This window comes from Uloborus diversus, chromosome 1 (genome assembly GCF_026930045.1).
Source record: "Uloborus diversus isolate 005 chromosome 1, Udiv.v.3.1, whole genome shotgun sequence".
NCBI lineage: Eukaryota > Metazoa > Arthropoda > Arachnida > Araneae > Uloboridae > Uloborus > Uloborus diversus.
Window position 1 is genome coordinate 114186845 of NC_072731.1, and position 17194 is coordinate 114204038.

At 32.2% G+C, this 17194-nt stretch overlaps 1 protein-coding gene across 1 annotated transcript in view; it reads left to right on the plus strand.

The window, feature by feature from the left end:
* LOC129231562 (plexin domain-containing protein 2-like) overlaps positions 1-17194 on the plus strand; it is a 91133-nt gene that overhangs the window by 39281 nt on the left and 34658 nt on the right. The window contains exons 2-4 of the mRNA XM_054865922.1: positions 888-1345; positions 13206-13346; positions 13441-13510. Of these exons, the coding sequence (XP_054721897.1) occupies positions 888-1345; positions 13206-13346; positions 13441-13510 (669 nt within the window). The remainder of the gene's footprint in view (positions 1-887; positions 1346-13205; positions 13347-13440; positions 13511-17194) is intronic.

Sequence of the window (17194 nt, forward strand, 5' to 3'; positions counted from 1 at the left end):
ATTAGGCAACTGCCTCAACTCCTCTCATCTTCTGTTCGAATAAACAGCTGTGAACTAATTCTAAAAAGCTGAAGTTTAAAGAAATAGGTAATGGAGAAATAGTAGGAATCAGTTGCCAATTAATCAGTAATCGGCCTTCTTTTTGTTGCATTCCGAGTTAAACAGGAAGAGGGGGGGGGGGTAGCACAATTCTAGCATCTATTGCACCAAAGAGAAAAAAATAAATAAAAAATCATTCAAGAAATTGATTGTTAGGCTTTTCGACTTTATTCATAAATTTCATATAAAACATCTTGCAATCACTAGCACAGCAAAGAGTATTTCCTCATGGGGCAGTGTATCTCAATATGGCTGAAAACCATGGAAATCTAGGGATAGATTTCAATCCCCTTTTTCCACTTCATTGTTTATTTCGTTTCATTTATTTATTTTTTTAAAAATCTTTTTCCCCCTTCATAGGAAAAACTTTCTAAAATTATTTCCATGTATCAATATATTCTCTAAGAAGCACATTAGATTATTAATTGATGGGCATAGGGACTCCAAATATAAGAAAAACTTGGTAAAAAATAATGCACGAAAAAGAAAAGAAAATTATTTGCTAAAAAAAAAACCATGTTTAGAAAACTGATCAATTATACTATTGAAACCCGAGTGTGTCTATGTGTCCGTAACTCTATCTCCTCTGGAATGACCAATGTTTGCCAGTTCAATACTGGTGCCAATGGCTACAGGACACCGAAAAGCATTAAAATCATCAATTGTCACCTGCTGTAGGTGGCAGAACCCCCCCCCCCCCCCAGTATTCGGAACATTTCTTGATGAAAATTTTGCTAAAAAAGAAACTTGTAGTGGCAAATAATAATTCACTTGTTTCTGTTTTTCAGATAAGTCATATTTTAGTCCATCCATTATAAATATTCAAAGACCTGATGGCAGCTATTTACAAGACAGTGATTTATTAAGAACAATTTATCACATAGAAAAAAGGTCTGCCATATTGCCTCCAATTAAAAAAGCTACGACTTCAGAGAAGAAGCCAATTTCTAAAAATGTTTCCACCACAGAAAGTGTTGGCATTCAACTAAAGACAATTGGACTAGAATTTAAAAATGCTGCTCAAAACTCTACTCTTCCCTATAACTCTACGCTGTTGGAAGCATCCAGCTTTAGTACGATTTCATCACATGAAAAATATGATGTATCAGACAATTCTTCTACAACAAGTACTTCAGTGTCAAGTACATCTGCTGCAACAGTTTCTTCAACTACTCCTCTTTCTACGACTTCAGGACTTTTACCAGATATGTTACCAACAAAACCACCTAATATAACAAATACTACGGTAAGATAGTCTTTTGTGTTTATCTTCTTTTTTTTCAGTTTATTCCCATTCTCCTTTTTGAAAATTAAGCATGATTTTTTTTAACTATATCTAGTGAAAATTTTCACCTTTGTTTGCAGTGTTAAAATACTTTTTGCTACGTATTGCTTTGCTTACCCTATTTTCCCATTCACAAAATAACAGCAGAGATAAGAATTTATTTGTTGCCACAATTGTTCATAAGAGGATCGTTCATTTTTTTACTTGTTCCTCTAAAACTGCTGCAGGGGCTGCAGGTAATGTCTCTACAAGACATACTGACGTACATTTGAAATGTTTCATTGGATCAGCAATATTTGTTTAAGGAGAAACAACTAATTTAAAGGAAAAGCCTACTGAAGGGATTTCTTAACAAGAAGTTCCGTCTAGAACTAAACGAGCCTACTTTCCCGTATACCCATACTACTTTCTAGTACCTGATCAATATTCTCAAAAATAGCTAAAATCGCAAATTGTTTCAAATATATTTTTTAATATTTTAAGCTGATTCCCAGGAATAAATTATTCCTTACTCGTCTAAAACATTAGATGCGTAAAAAATAAATAAATAAATAAGCGAACAAATAAAATAGCAGCGCTTTTTAAACAAAGCAGCTAATACACTTTTTTTCCCATAAAAAAAATTCTTTAACGGCTTTCAAAACGAAAAAATAGTAATTAAAATTAATAGGCTCATTAAAAATAAATACATCACATCAAAAAGAAAAAATCTTTTCTTTTTCCCCTGTTGCCAAAAATATTTTTTAAATGAATTAATGCACTTACCAAAATAAACCAAAACAATAAAATGTCAACTTAAAGAAATTTTCATTCGCAACTCCAACGAACTATAGGGGGCACTGCAGTCACTGTCTAATGGCCGACTTAAAAACTAAAACAAACGCATGTGGTAACGAAGAAAATGCTAAAAGTGTTGTGATTTTTGTTCGTATGTATGATATTTTTCGCTTTATTCTTTTTAAATTAATTTTCAAAGTCTTGTGGATATTCTGGCCCACGTATAAAGAAATGAGAATTCAAGAAGCATAACTAAACGTCAAAGATTAATGCAAACTACGTAGTTCGTAGTTCTAAGCAGCTATTTCCACGATGTTGAATTCGATATTTATCAATTCTTGATAAAACTAAATAATAATTGTGGCCTGACAAGAACAACAATTAATGCTAGAAAATTCAATATGACATTACAAATCATTATCGAAAGAAGATGATAAATCTTTGCCTTGCTTGGGTAGCGCTTATTGTTTTGCATTTGTTGCTGAGTTATTTCTCTCAAATTCCCAAATCGGTTAATTTAAAAATTTTCTGTTTCGATTTTTCTAATTTCTGAGTTACGATTTAATTATGTAAAGTTATGCAAATCATCTGTAGAATTCTTACGGATATATGGTGGTAGTTTTCTTTTCAGTTGATTGACCATTATTTCTTTTTACTTATCGAATTCTGTAATCTTACTACCATTTTATTCCACTCATGATAAAAATTAAAAATGGTTTAACTAAAAACGCGAAATCTCGCCAAGGCTACTTTGCTTGCACAATACTACAACTATAACCCTAAACATATTTGGCGAAACCTTTCAGCTGAGAATAAAAGGAATAAAGTAAATTCTTTCTCGGTGAAACATTTTTCATTTTGTTCTACGATAATATATTCAAGAAAATATTTTGCATACCGTCCATTCCAACTAAATGCTGCTGTAAAAGATGGTTAGTTAAATTAATTTAAGATTAAAAAAAACTCATATTCTTACAAATTCATACAAAACAATAAAATTTTTTACCTTGTATAACGTTATCCAAGTTTGTTAATCCAGTTTTCGCTTTCACCATTTTCAATCAACTCATATTTTAGAAGGAAATAAGGAAAACTAACATTATTTTGAGAAGCTCGAGAATACTACTAAGGGACGAATTAATTCCTGTAGCTGAAAGCAAACTAAGACTCATCGATTGCGTTAATAAATACTCAGAACAAACTGCCTGTGTTTACGTCAACAGACACACGTGGAACGCAACGTGGCAATGTTTTAGTTTTATCGGCAGTTTTGTAAATCACCGCAAGGTAGCGTATTCGAGCGCTAGAGTTCCGAATTGTCAAAAAAAAAAAAAAAAAAAAAAATCGTCTGCGCATATCTTTGTGTAGAAACATAAATGACTTAGAGTTTATCAGCCGAAAACTGAATACCTAAATTTAAACTTTAGCGCAAAAATAAAAACAAGTCATATTAACAATAATTATTTCAAAGTTAAAACCATAGCTGCGGAGTCAGAGTCAATCTCATTTTGGGATAAACGATTCGGAGTCGAAATATCCAAGAATCGGAGTCGATCATTTGTCCCTCCATGTAATACATTTTTGCTTGCCAAAGCTACGAAGCCAGAGTCGAAATCGAGGAGTCGGAGTCTGACTAATTGTCGGGTACATGAGTCCGGAGTCAAGTGCTCTAAATTCTCAGAGTCGGAGTCTGGAGTTTGGCGTCAAAAGCTATTTCCAACAAAATTTGTTTGAAGTAAATCCGCCTTCAAGTACGGAATCTGCATTGACTTTTCAGTTTCTCCTTAGGCGCTAATGTTAAGGGATTTGAACCGTTCAAAAATTGAATGGAAAATTGTTCAAATCAAAATGATATTTTATATACAAGTTTTTCATCAAAAGGTTTTTCCTACAAAGTTTGTTTGAAACAAATTCGCAACACGGTTTGGAATGCCTTGAATTTCCCCGTAGGCGCTAATGTTAAGTTTTTTTGAACTGTTCAAAATTGAACAAAAAAAAGTTTAAATCAAAAAATGAAATATAGGAATGAGGTGTCCTCGCCGAGATCATCGGACTATTCACTCAAAAGTTATTAGGGGGGGGGGGGGGGACTGGCAGACAGACCGACAGACATTTTTCCCCATCTCAATACCCTACTATCCAATTTTTAATTTTTCAAAATTTATTTAATTATTTTTTTATTTTTGACTTATTTTTGTTTTTTGTAATATTTTCAAGTGCATTAAGCCTTCTTTCATGCTTTTTTCATCTTTCTCTGACTTTTGCTGGGAAAGTAGGCTAAAAAGGAAAATGATATTAGTTGAAATAGCAGTGGGGGATACAAGGGGGAGGAGATCATGGGGGGCGAACATATTTTAATGTTCGCTTGAAAAAATAAAAAACTTGATCGAAACCATATGAAAAAAAAAGGTTTTTTTTAAAAGTCAGTACTTTTTGGGCGTAACATGAAGCGGTGGTTACAAGGAGGAGGGGTCGTGCGGGTCGTTTCCTCCCCCCTGGAATCTGCAAAATTTCTTTGTGATCATTATAAGGTTATGAATTGCATTTGAGTAGTGAAAATGACTGTTGAGGGGAAAAAAAAAAACCTGAACTAAACCATAAGAAAAAGGAAATATTTTTTGAATTCCCTTTTTTTTTGTGGCATGCAGGGCTCCCAAATGGTCCGCTTTTCCCGCCACAGTCCGTTTTTTAGGGTAAAGTCCGCTTTAGACCGCTTTTTTGACATTTTGGTCCGTTTAGTCCGTTTTTATATTGTTTTTACTCAAAAATCAGAATTTAAAAATTTTCAATACATTATAAGATATTGTGTGCTGACGTTTTTTACGCCCGAACACGCGGCAGCGGCGCCATTTTTCTATTGAACCTGACTTGCTGGTATTATTTCGCCGCAGATTGACGTCATTACTCCTCCTTCAACTGCTGTAGCATGGAAATCTAGCAAATGGAGAGATTTGGGGGAGGAGTTATGACGTCAAATCAAAGCATTTTGCTACCGATATTTCTCACGGGTTAATATGCCTTTGAAAAACCTTGAAAAAAATCATTAATGTGTTATCAGTGCAATTTTCTGAACTTGTGTTCGATATGTAGCATCGCAAAAAATTACTTTCTGTTTATGCGAGTTCAATCTCTTTGCATCTTGTTAATATTTTGATATTTTTGACAATCAGAAGTTATTTTAACATTCATTAACTTAGATTAGCTTATTTTATGTTTAATTACAATAGTTAATAAACTACTTTTTTTTCCGGAACAATGGTAACATCAAACTGTTTTGGACTTCAAAAAAATTGCTTGCTGGGTTTTGAGATTTCAATCTCTTTGCATCTTGTAAATATTTTGATATTTTTGGCAAGCGGAAGTTATTTTGACATAACACCTCCTTAGATTAGCTTATTTTTTGGTTAATTTTAATTGACAGTTAACTTTTTTATTTTTGGAACCATAGCAACATTGAACTTTCTCGCACTTCGCGGAAAGTGCTTGTCGTGTTTGAGATTTCAATCTTTTGCAATCTTGTAAATAATTTGATATTTTTGGCAATCAGAAGTTATTTTGACACACTCCGTCATAGATTAGCTTATTTTTTGTTTGACTTTAATAGATTATAAACTACTTTATTTTTCGAAACCATGGCAACATTGAACTTATTCGCACTTCGCGGAAAATTGTTTGTCGTGTTTGAGATTTCAATCTTTTTGCATCTTGTTAATATTTAGATATTTTTGGCAATTGGAAGTTATTTTGACATACGCCACCATAGATTACCTTATTTTTGTTTAATTTTAATAGATAATAAACTTTCTTATTTTTGGAACCATAGCAGCATTTCACGAACACGAACTTCGCGAAGAATTGTATTTGAGATTTAAATCTTTCTGCATTTTGTACATATTTTGATATTTTGCGCAATAGAATGTTATTTTCACATATGCTATCCTAGACTAGCATATTTTATGTTCAATTTTAATCATGTTTAGTTTTAGAGAATATTTTTTTTTAAGAAATTATGCGAACAGTGAACATACTTCGCGAAAATTTGATTCTTGTGTCAAGATTTCAATCCTTTTGCATCTTGTAATTATTTTGATATTTTTGAAAATTGGAAGCTGTTTTGACATGTGCTACCTCAAACTAGATTATTTAATTTTATTTTTAAAAACTAAAACTTTGTATTCTATTTTTTTTTAAATACTCATAATGAGTATTTTCAATTTGAAAATATAGCTCTATGAATCTGAACTTACATATTTATTTATTACATTAAGTTATCCAGTAAAAGCAAGCTCAAATTTACATTTAGTGTATTTGTCGCTTAAGTAGCATTTGTAAATTTTTGGGTGTGGTGACTTTAATAAATAATTTTCTTTCTCACTAATTTTTATACATACTTGAAGACAGTTACAACATTTTTTGGTGCCCGAACAACTAATACATATAATTTGGATACTTAGCATACTAGTAAATGATTTGCAAACCTCTAATATTTTTTGAATTTAGTCAGTCAGTAGCGTAGCCAGAAATTACCTCCTGATTTGGTGTTTGGTCATGAACTCTCATATGTATATAAACTTACTATATTTAGACTGGAAATATGTGTAAAAACCAAGGGCTGTGGTGGGGGAGGGGGACCTCCTAGGCTCTAAACTAGATCTTCTTGTTTTGCTGTACCTTATATCAAAATGAATGGGGTCGTTTCCAAAATTTTAAAAGTATTTTTTTCTGAAAGAGCATGTTTAAAAACATCGGATCTGGCCATTTTTTAAATAAATTCTTTAAGTTTAATATTAAAAAAAATTACTTTAATCGGTGTGCTTTCATTGTTTACACTTCTGTCGTGTAAAATCAAATTCTATTCTATTCTATTCAAGAGTCACAACTGACTACAACTGTATTTATGTCGAGGACTGCATACTAAGTGCCTTGCCTCCATTATTTTATATACCGATAGATGGCAGCACCATCACCGGATCGAACAGTTAATGAGAATTTAGAACTAGTCCAAGAGCTAATAGCTACCTGGTACTAGCACCCCCAGAGGTATCGTTTCACTAAAATCACAAATGATGAAATGTCATTCAGTGTTGCCATTCACAGTACAAAATATTTAATTCGTATCTTTGCTCACGTGCATTGGCAATGATATGGTTGATAGCGAACATAGAGCGGAATTTTAATTCGCTGCTTGATTATCATAACGTGGAAACACAGAAAGATGAGCCAAAGTGCATCATTTGTGACGTCATAAATGCCACGCCTTGTTTGAAAAATCGGACATTTAAAAAAATTAATTAAAAAAAACCTGTTGGGAAAATGAAAGTATTTTCTAGGTCCATGTTATTTTTTTTCGCTCATTCTATCCATTTCAATGACTAAAAGTAGTAGTTTGAATTAAATCACCCCATTCCCTTTAAACTGGTTATGTGAAAGATTTTGTAAACTACTATGTGCTAAGGTGTTTACTGTAATAACTGTATCTAAAAGGTCTTTATTAGGTATACACTGATTCATCGGTCACTTAGGTGATTATTTTAAACTAGACAGTTTTTACCTCTCAATTAGTAGAAAATTAATTTTATAATTAAAGTTACTCTGTAAGATGATCAGTTACATGCTTGCTTGTCAACCCCCCCCCCCCCCCATCCAAATGTTTGTGTAAATAATATAATGCAATGGATGAAAAGTTCAGTTGTACAGAAGGTGATAAGGATTTATCATTAAAAATCATTATTATGGTTAATTAACGAATTATCTTCACGTATTTAGTGCCAGGCAGCTAATTTGCCTTTTGGTGCTTCCCTGAGTTTAACTATGAATGGTCCTCCCAAGGTGCTCTTTTTAGTCCTAACTGGTCCTCTTTGGTCCCCTTTTTGATTCAAAGTGGTCCTCTTTTACCCTTTTGTATGGCTAAAATGTGTTGGGAGCCCTGAACATGTCATTTGCTATTAGAGTTGCCGGATGTTCCGGATTTCAAGGGACAGTCCTGTATTTTGAAAAATTCTCCAGTGTCCTTGTGGAACCTCGATACGGGATGGCTTAAGTCCCGTATTCTAGCAGATAACTATTTTACAGAATGAGACATTATTTTAAGGGGAAAAATAAAGTAAAACAAAAATGTGAAATAACAAGCAATTAGAAAATCGGTGTGACAGCAAACGCTAAAATTATTCTAAAATTATTTTCTTTTTGATTTGGTTTCTATGTTTTTGTTTTGCGTTAGACCATGAGGAACTGAATGGTTGCTTCTTTGCTCATTGACTAATGTTAGAAATACACTGTCGTCAATCGCAATGAAAAGGATTTTTATGATTTGATTCTTTGATAGGCGACATTTTGTGAGGTTTAATGCTTTGTTGCAATTGAATTTTAATGACATGATTAGACATCTCAAAAATATCCCCCACCTCCCTTTTGTTTTTCTGGAAGCCAGTCCAATATTTAGTGTTCTTCATTCTGGCAATCCTGTTTCCTATTGATATATATCTTAGCTTGAGGCAGTCTTTCTAGGGCGCTGGTTTCAAGCGCTATTAAACTGAAGTAACAAAGAAGTGTCTGCCGCCATATCTCATTTATGTAGCAAATTTAATGGATGATAAGAATATTTCCAGAGCTGTAAGTCATCACTTAAATTGTAAAAACATTTGATTGTATAATTATTTTTTGTGTAAAGTCTCTTTAAATTATAATTCCTTTCTCTTACGATTTTTAGACAGTTTCGCTTTTGTTCGTATGGAGTTTATTTATAAATGTGCTGTGAATAGTTAATTAGTTTAAATCAGTGTTTTATATTTTGTGTCGTGCAAGAAATGTAAAATTTTAGTTTCATGTTAGCACTAAACCTCGTTAGACGAGGGTTTCCATAAATTAGCCCCTTGTATTAGATGGGAACTGTGCTGGAAAAAGCCGTGTTTTGTTAGAAAAGGATTACCTTTTACAAAAACAATGAAGTTTTCAGGTGACAAAACATTGTTGTCTTTTTTTCGCAAAGATGAAAAAAAGCTAATGAACCCAAATCCAATGGTAACATATCCCGAGTTCCTGTATCAGACTCTGAGACTGCGATGTTCTCGTCCTCCTCCGACTTTTCTAAAACCAAAAAGAATAGGTGAGTATTGATCAATGTCTAAATTACATTCATAAAATATTTAATTTTTAATTAGATTTTTGCCGCATTTTTAAGTGAAGTTCTAATAGTATATTTCTGCATACAAGATGTGTCATAATCAGATATATGAATGAAATGAGCCTTCTTTACAGAGATATCAGTACAAAAAATATAAAAAAGGACCATCGTAAGAAGCTATTATCTTTGTTTATTATAATGTGTGCAATAAATTTTTGTTACGTCAGTTTGTTAATGTTTAATCACAACTGTTATGCTAAACAATCCTTCATTTCAGGCTCAGATCAATTTCCACTACAAATATCAACAAGCCCTATACGTTTTTTCAACTCGTATCTGAGATGCCCATTTTATTCCAAGTCTATGTAAATTTGAACAAGATTAACTTTTTTTCTGCAAAAATTCAAAGTTCACCATTAGAACAAGAAATATCATACTATTCATTCACGACTTTTCAAGGTGAATACCAGAGGTCAAACCAAGTGATTTACTTGAATTATTATTATTTTAATTAAATGTAACCTAAGTTTGAGAAAATTGCTTAACGTGAGACTACATAATCTTGGGTTGCCGTTTCCGAAAATTTAGGGTTGACAGCAAGCACATTCTAAAACATGAAAAATTATTATTATTTTTTTTTAATGGTTATTTCAATGATTTTTGTATGCAGTTTTTAATTTTTTACTTAGGAGAGGGGATTGGACTTTCTCATAGTTTTTGAAAATTTCAGAGTGTCTTCAAAAATTTTATTTGAGTCGACTATCACCCCTGGCCATGACCCCAGTAGCAGAAACTTTCTAGCCAGTCTGCGACACTATTTTGGGCAGTTGAAAATTATCTGCAGCATTGTTATTAGTTTTATTTTAAGTTTTCATAAAATACACAAGTCCCTGGTAAAGGTCAAGACTCAGAATTTTTTCAACTGTCCAGTGGCCACTAGACCCGAAAAACTTAGTGTCCACCACTGTAGCCGAAGTTTAAAGTGTAAAAAAAAGGGGGAGGGGGGCAGTTTTCACTAATTTCATAAAAATAAATAGAACTCTGCACACTATGAAAAACAGTTATTCAATACATACATATTTATTTAAATCAGGGTTGGTAAAAAAACCTTTTTTTTCAAAAAACCAAAAAAAACCGTTTTTTTTTTTTGGTTTAAACCAGGTTTTTTTTGGTTTAAACCGAGTTTTTTTTGGTCTAAATACTATTTGCGAGAAAAACAATTAATTTTCGGAAGGTAATTAAGGTTCCATGTAATTAACAGTTATTCAATAGTCACATTATACCTAATTTCTTGATTAATTAAAGAGATTAGAACAAAATCTTGTAACTAATTTAAATAATTAAAATAGCTTTCTGCGGGGAAATATTGATTGAAATGTTTGTCTATGCATACTAATATGTTAATCAAGTCATTCTTTTTAAAACAATATGAGTAAGTAACTTTTGTAAACTGCACAGGTTAGCTAAGGCAAAGCAAATACCAAAATCCCAATTCCAATGAATAAAAGGGGGGAAAAAAACTAAGAATTATCTGTACCCAATAGTCATGAAGCAGAATAGGTGTATAGCCAATCAAAATCTTTTGAGCACACAGAATCCAAAAAAAAAAAAAAAAACACACCAATGGAGAGTGTAGTTTATATGAAGATTTATATATTTCTCAATCAATTTTTACACATACATTTGCATTTTGTTCTGGGAATTTAAAAATTTGTCTTTTAATCTTCCTACATTATAATATAAGGAACTATTATGTATCATAATATGAAATATAAACATTTTTTTAAAATTTGATTCAAAAAATATTATTTGTGTTCCTGCAGAACAAATCATAATTTTTAGGTGCAAACAATTATTTAGACTGTTGATTACCTTACAAGTCAAAGTTAAAATTCCAGGAAAGTGTATATAAATGGGCAAAAATGTCACACCCCTGCAACAGGAGTGAGCAATATAATGGATTGCATCTACAATAAAAGATTCAATCCTTAGTAAATCTTAACTAATCATGTAAATTAAGCATAATGATGGAAGTTGACTGAAATCTGCTTTATGGCCATATATGAAATAAAAAATATATTAATACCCTCTCTTTTTTTTTTGAGTGAGAGAGAAAATAAATACTTTCGCAAACTGAATAAATTTCAGTTATCTGAGTGTTCTGATTAAATGAATCTTTTTTAGAGGGAGAGTACAATTTTACTTACTTTATAAATACTGTTTAAAAAGTAAGGTAAGTCATAATCATCTAAATCTAAGTGAGTCAGTCCTGGTCATCATTGAAATCTAAATAATTGAGTCATCAAAAGTTTTGGAAAAATTTACTGAAATTTTATAAAAGTCTATAAAAACCTAACAAAGATTGGTAAAATCGTAAAAATCCTTTGATCGTAAAAACTGACAAAATTTCGTAAAAATTAGAAAAAAATCAAGCAAAAATTTGCAGGTAAGAGTGAATTACAAACAGAACCGAATTTACCTATAAGATAAACAAGCTATTGCTTAGGGCACCTGCTTTGAAGTGGGTCCCTAACTCCCAAAAAAAATTCACGATTCGTTCCTTAAAAAATGGAAATTGCTTGAAAAAAACTAATTTAATTTTTGTGCTTGAAAACCTTGAATATTTGGAAACGTTTGGCTACAAACCTTAAATTTTAAAATTTCTAACAAATGGTAGAGGGAGAGGAATGCCAAAATATATCAAATTCAGCTCCTTGCCACATCCTGTATTAAAAATGTAAAAATCATGGTTCTCACTTTTGTAACATATTATTTGAAATAAATTTTTGTGACTCACATGTTTCATATCTTGCTATTTATTCAATCCCGAATGCAGTATTTTGGAAATTCTTTTGTATTGATTGCTTTTATCTTACTTCTTCTGCATATTGTCTATCTGTTTAGCACGGAAAGAAATACATACTACTTCTATTTCTTTTTGTTTTCTGCCCCACTTGCAACTGAAGAAAAGTTGTTGTCATGAGAAATCTATGGTTTCTTTTTTCTTTTAAATTTAAAATAGCTATTTCTCACAAAGTTAGAACAGGACTGTAAAAATTTACAATCAAGTACTAAAATATCAGACTGGAAAGTACAAATGAAGTGCCTTAAAGAATTTTATTTGTTCTAGTCCTTGGAAATAATTAGATAAGTCTTTGAAAATCCTAAGCAAAGTCTTCCAGTAGTCATGCAGTAGAAGTCAATTACTTCTACTGCATATTGTTAATCTGTTTAGCCAGGAAAAAAAAATAATACACTACCTCTATTCCTTTTCGTTTTCTGCACTACTTATAATTAAAAAAGGTTGTAATGAGAAATCTATAGTTTTTTTTTTCTTTCAAACTTAAAATGGCTGTTTCTTACAAAGTTTGAACAATACTGTGCAACTGTATAATCTAGTTATCAGTATGTATGTCTATCCAATTAACCTTTATAAGGATTCAAAATACAGAATTTTATATCCATTTTACAAAATTTCCTCCGGGGGAGAAACCCCCAGTCCCCTAAAATTGGAGATATTCTATTTCCCACTTAAAAGGGAGCCCTGCGTCACTCTTGATACCAGTTCCCTCTCTTAAGATCAACTCAAAGGAAAGCATGAAAACACGCATTAATGAAAACGACACACAAAAAAGTAAAGCATGGACTTATGCATCACAGGAAACAGACAAAAACACGGGAGTGGGGGGCAGTAAAAATGTTGCTGAAAAAAAAAAATCCTGCCCCCCCCCATGAACTCGGTCCTAAATCCGCCTATGTGTTTGAGTATATAAAAATGAAAATTTTGACTTTTTTTGTTTGCACTTTTGATATTACTTTAAGTGTTGGTTTCAATGGTGTTTCCATACAATTATGTTTTGTAAGCCAATTGTATTTTTGATATTTTTAAACAGTTTTTAATGATTGATATTTCTTTCCCAGTTTGACCACCATGTTTATTACAATTCCACATTGTTTTTAGAAGAGGATAAGGCTATGGCTTTGTGGGTAAATTTTGAGAAACTTCCACAAGATAAAATCGTTGTACATAGACTGTTATCAGACTCGTATCGTAGAGCTGCTGTAAGTGTTCCTTTTTTTTCTTTTTTTTTTTTGGAGTTTTCATTATTTAAAAGTTGTTTTATTTAAATTTTCTTCTCAATTTATTTATTTACAGACAGTCACTTTGACTTTCGATTTCCCATTTTATGGCCATCCTTTAAGAAATATTACAATTGCTACTGGAGGTAATTCATCAAATTTTTTTGTTTTGTAAGAAAAAGAATATACAGTGAAGCACTGTTTATACGTTTCTCTTTTATACTTTTTTATCAATCATACGCTTTTTAAATTGATCTTTGCAGAGTCTAATACACATTAACCTATACCTTTTTATACGTTTTTTCATTTGTATGCTTTTTTCATACTGTCCCTTCAAAAATGTATAAACGGTGCTTCACTGTATATTTGTTTTTATTGTTCGTATTAAAAATAAAGTTAAGAACCATTAATAACATTTTTTTTGGAAACAAAAAATAAATCAGCTTATGTTTTGTTTTCCAGTCTTGGTGCTGCGTGTGTTTATGTGTATTTAATTTTTGATTCTCTTTTTTCTTTCTTTTTTTTTTCTTTCTATTTTTATTTATTTATTTATTTATTTATTTTTTGCTCTAAATTTTTTGTTTTTGTATTTTAAAGGCAGATTATTCTTGCATTTAGTTTGGGCTGTGGTGTGTGGTGCCAAATTGCAAGATTTACCACAAAAATAAAAGTTATGTCACGTGATGTGTGTTTAACAATCAGGCTTGAACAACAACAAAAAAAAAAATCTGTAAAATTTCCCGACAGTTCGTGGAAAAATAACCAGAAACGAAAAATTTAAAATCCTCTGATTACAGGAAAAAGCCTCAAAACGAAAGCAAGAATTTTATTTGTTCACAGTCTAGAAAAAAAATGGCAACAGATCTTTATTCTCAGTAATTTTATTGACGATAATTATACTGAGCTCACAGTAGACGATAAATTTCCGTTTTGATTTTGGTGTTCCTTTTTACTTAAAAATGCATACAAGTTTTCTCCTATTGATTTTACCGCCTTATTGATGGTTTTGAAATCCACGGGAAATAAATCTATTTCAAGGCTATTTTTGCAGGCTTCGAATGAGAGTAAACTCGAACCGATTGGATAATTATTTCGAGTAGAAAGAGTCTTTTAATGTCATTTTTGCATTAAGGTCCTAAAACTAAAATTCAAAGGGTTCTTTACTTCTTTGACGCTTAAAAATCCCCTACATTCCTTCACAGGTGCCCAAGTATCTCCCTGGCAAATTTGTTCGAGATCCGACATAAACTCAATTTGTATGAGGAACATGCATAGATAAATGCACATATATTCTTTGTTTTATTTATATATATTTTCTGGAGGGTAACACAGTTCTGTATGAGGAATACATGTAACAGTGATGAGAGGGAGGTTAAGAATGGCTAAAATAAAGTTTTTAATTTTTTTTTCCCCTGTTGTTTATTGTTTGTAAGAATTTTGACCACTATGCTCTAATTTTGAAGTTTTGAAATACAGTAAAACCTGTTAAGCTGTCCACGAGTCTAAGTTGACCACTATTTTCAGGCACAGAATCAGATCTGTATTACATAATTCAACCTTTATAAGTTGACCGTCTGTTTAAGTTGACCACTAAAGTAGTGCACCGCAAGTGGGTCAACTTATACAGGTTTCGGTTGTAACATATTTTTTAGCCCATCACTTGAAAAATAATACACTTTCTTCATAAATTAGCTTAAGGTTAGATAGAATTTTTCATTTCACTTTGTTTTTTTTCTACCATTTTCAAATTGACTGTTCTTTTAATTTTTTCCTTTTAATGGTTTTTATAAAAACTTTAAATGAAGTTAGGTTCCACTGTTGGAAGTAGAACAGTTTGTTCTTAAAGTATTTTGATTATTTTTCTCAAGATCATTATTTTCTGTTGTATCTGATATGTTGTAGAAGGAAGTATTAGATTCGTGAAAATTTTCGAGTTCTGAATTTCGATGTGTGCTGCTGCCATAGTGAACTTTTGTGTGACCCATTAAGATCGTCTTAAATTTGGTTTTCAGGGCTGCAATCGCGAAAAATTTTTCTGGAGAGTGCTTACAAAAACTACTTTTCCCTAATGTCACGAAGGATAGCTACAAGTGCGATTTTAGAGCTTCAATTTCCGAAAAAATGCTTGTCCCCTAACTATAGATAGCCTGAAATCGCAATTTTAAGACTTGAATTTCGAAAATTTTCCGAGGGACACCTCCCGAATCTCTTCTCTACTTAACATTACCAGAGATAGTTTAAAACTGAGTTTTTAGAATTACTATTTTGAAAACGTTTTGGGGGGAGTCCCCGAACCCGCCCGTTCTCCCTTACATAACTGAAGAGTATCTACAGTATAATAATATAAATACCAGAAATACCAGGGAGGGACAACCGAATCATTCCAATTGAAGCCACCAAACCTTCCCAATTAACCCCGTAAGACCTAGGCCACCCGAAAACGACTTTGTAGCTTAGATCCGAGGCCGCCCGACACTGGCCCACTTAAGCGAATGCGGGGGGTGTAGTGGGCAGAAAGAGATCCCTACTGCCAGACCTCTCCAAGAAAGTTTCTTTCTTCTCACCAGTAGTCATTTAGCTAGTCATAATGACAATTGTATGAATGGAGAGCTGCTAATGACTTGAGGTCACATGGTATCCTCAAAAAATGAGAAAAGACAGATTTGTTGTACAATTGCGTTTTATTTTCCTTCACTTTTAATCTCACCTTTTTATGCCAGTTTTTAGAAACAAATGGTATTTTAGGAATTATAAATTTATGAACGAATTATCATTAGTAAAAATAATACAAAACAATGTTGATAAAGCCCACAATTCCTGGTGGTGGTGGTCCTGGTGCTTCCCTTGGATTTGAGGGTGACAGGAGAGATCAACCTGCTTTGACTCGCCTGAGCACAGGTCATCTAAAAACCCTCAGATTTTTCTCATGGTAATAGGACTTTCCCAATTTGCACCAAATGTCATACTGAAGAGGCCACTGCATAACATCTGATTTTTTGTGTTGGTTTGGTACGCAAGGATCTACTGAAGAGACCTGCTTCTGTCTTGAAGTTGATTAAGGCGAACAACCTCATGGATCTGATCTGATTCAGAACAGAGAGATAAGAAGAAGAAAATTTGCAAATAATTGCATCTACATGCTTTGGGGTTACAAGAAACCTCGAAACACGTGTATGCAACTACTATTTGCAAAATCTTGCCATCTAATTAACTTTTTTCTCATTATTTTTATTTTCAGACTAAAAGTACTTATTTCTTTCCAGTTTTAGAATTTCAAAAGCAACGCTTAGCAAATCAGAGCTAAAAAGGTATCTAAACAGATCTGCCCCAAGAGCTTGAATGGGCCCTTGAAAATAAACTGCCCCCCACTTCACACACACACACAGCTGTTACCCTAACAGTAGCGCAACAAAAAATGAGATATGAGGTTATAATTACATTAAGACATAATAACTACATATAAGCACACATAATATGTGTATTATGTATGCATGGTCCGACCAACTCCAAGGTTCAGGTAGCTCGGATGACTAAAGAAAATGCCTTGGCAACTGTTCTAACACAATAGGAGAGAAAAAAAGATAATTTAAGTTACAATGTTATAAAAGTTTCAATCCAGCGAATTATCACTTTTCCTTCTGAGTTTAAAATTCTGAGTAAAGTCATATTTACTAACAATGTATTAAAAATTTGCATTTCTAAAAATTTAATCACAAGACAACATATACTGATTTTCTTCTGAACAACATGTCACTCATGCTCAAAGCAATATTTTTTTATGTATCTATCTATATATATATTAAATTAATGAAATAAGATGTTCTGTGTTT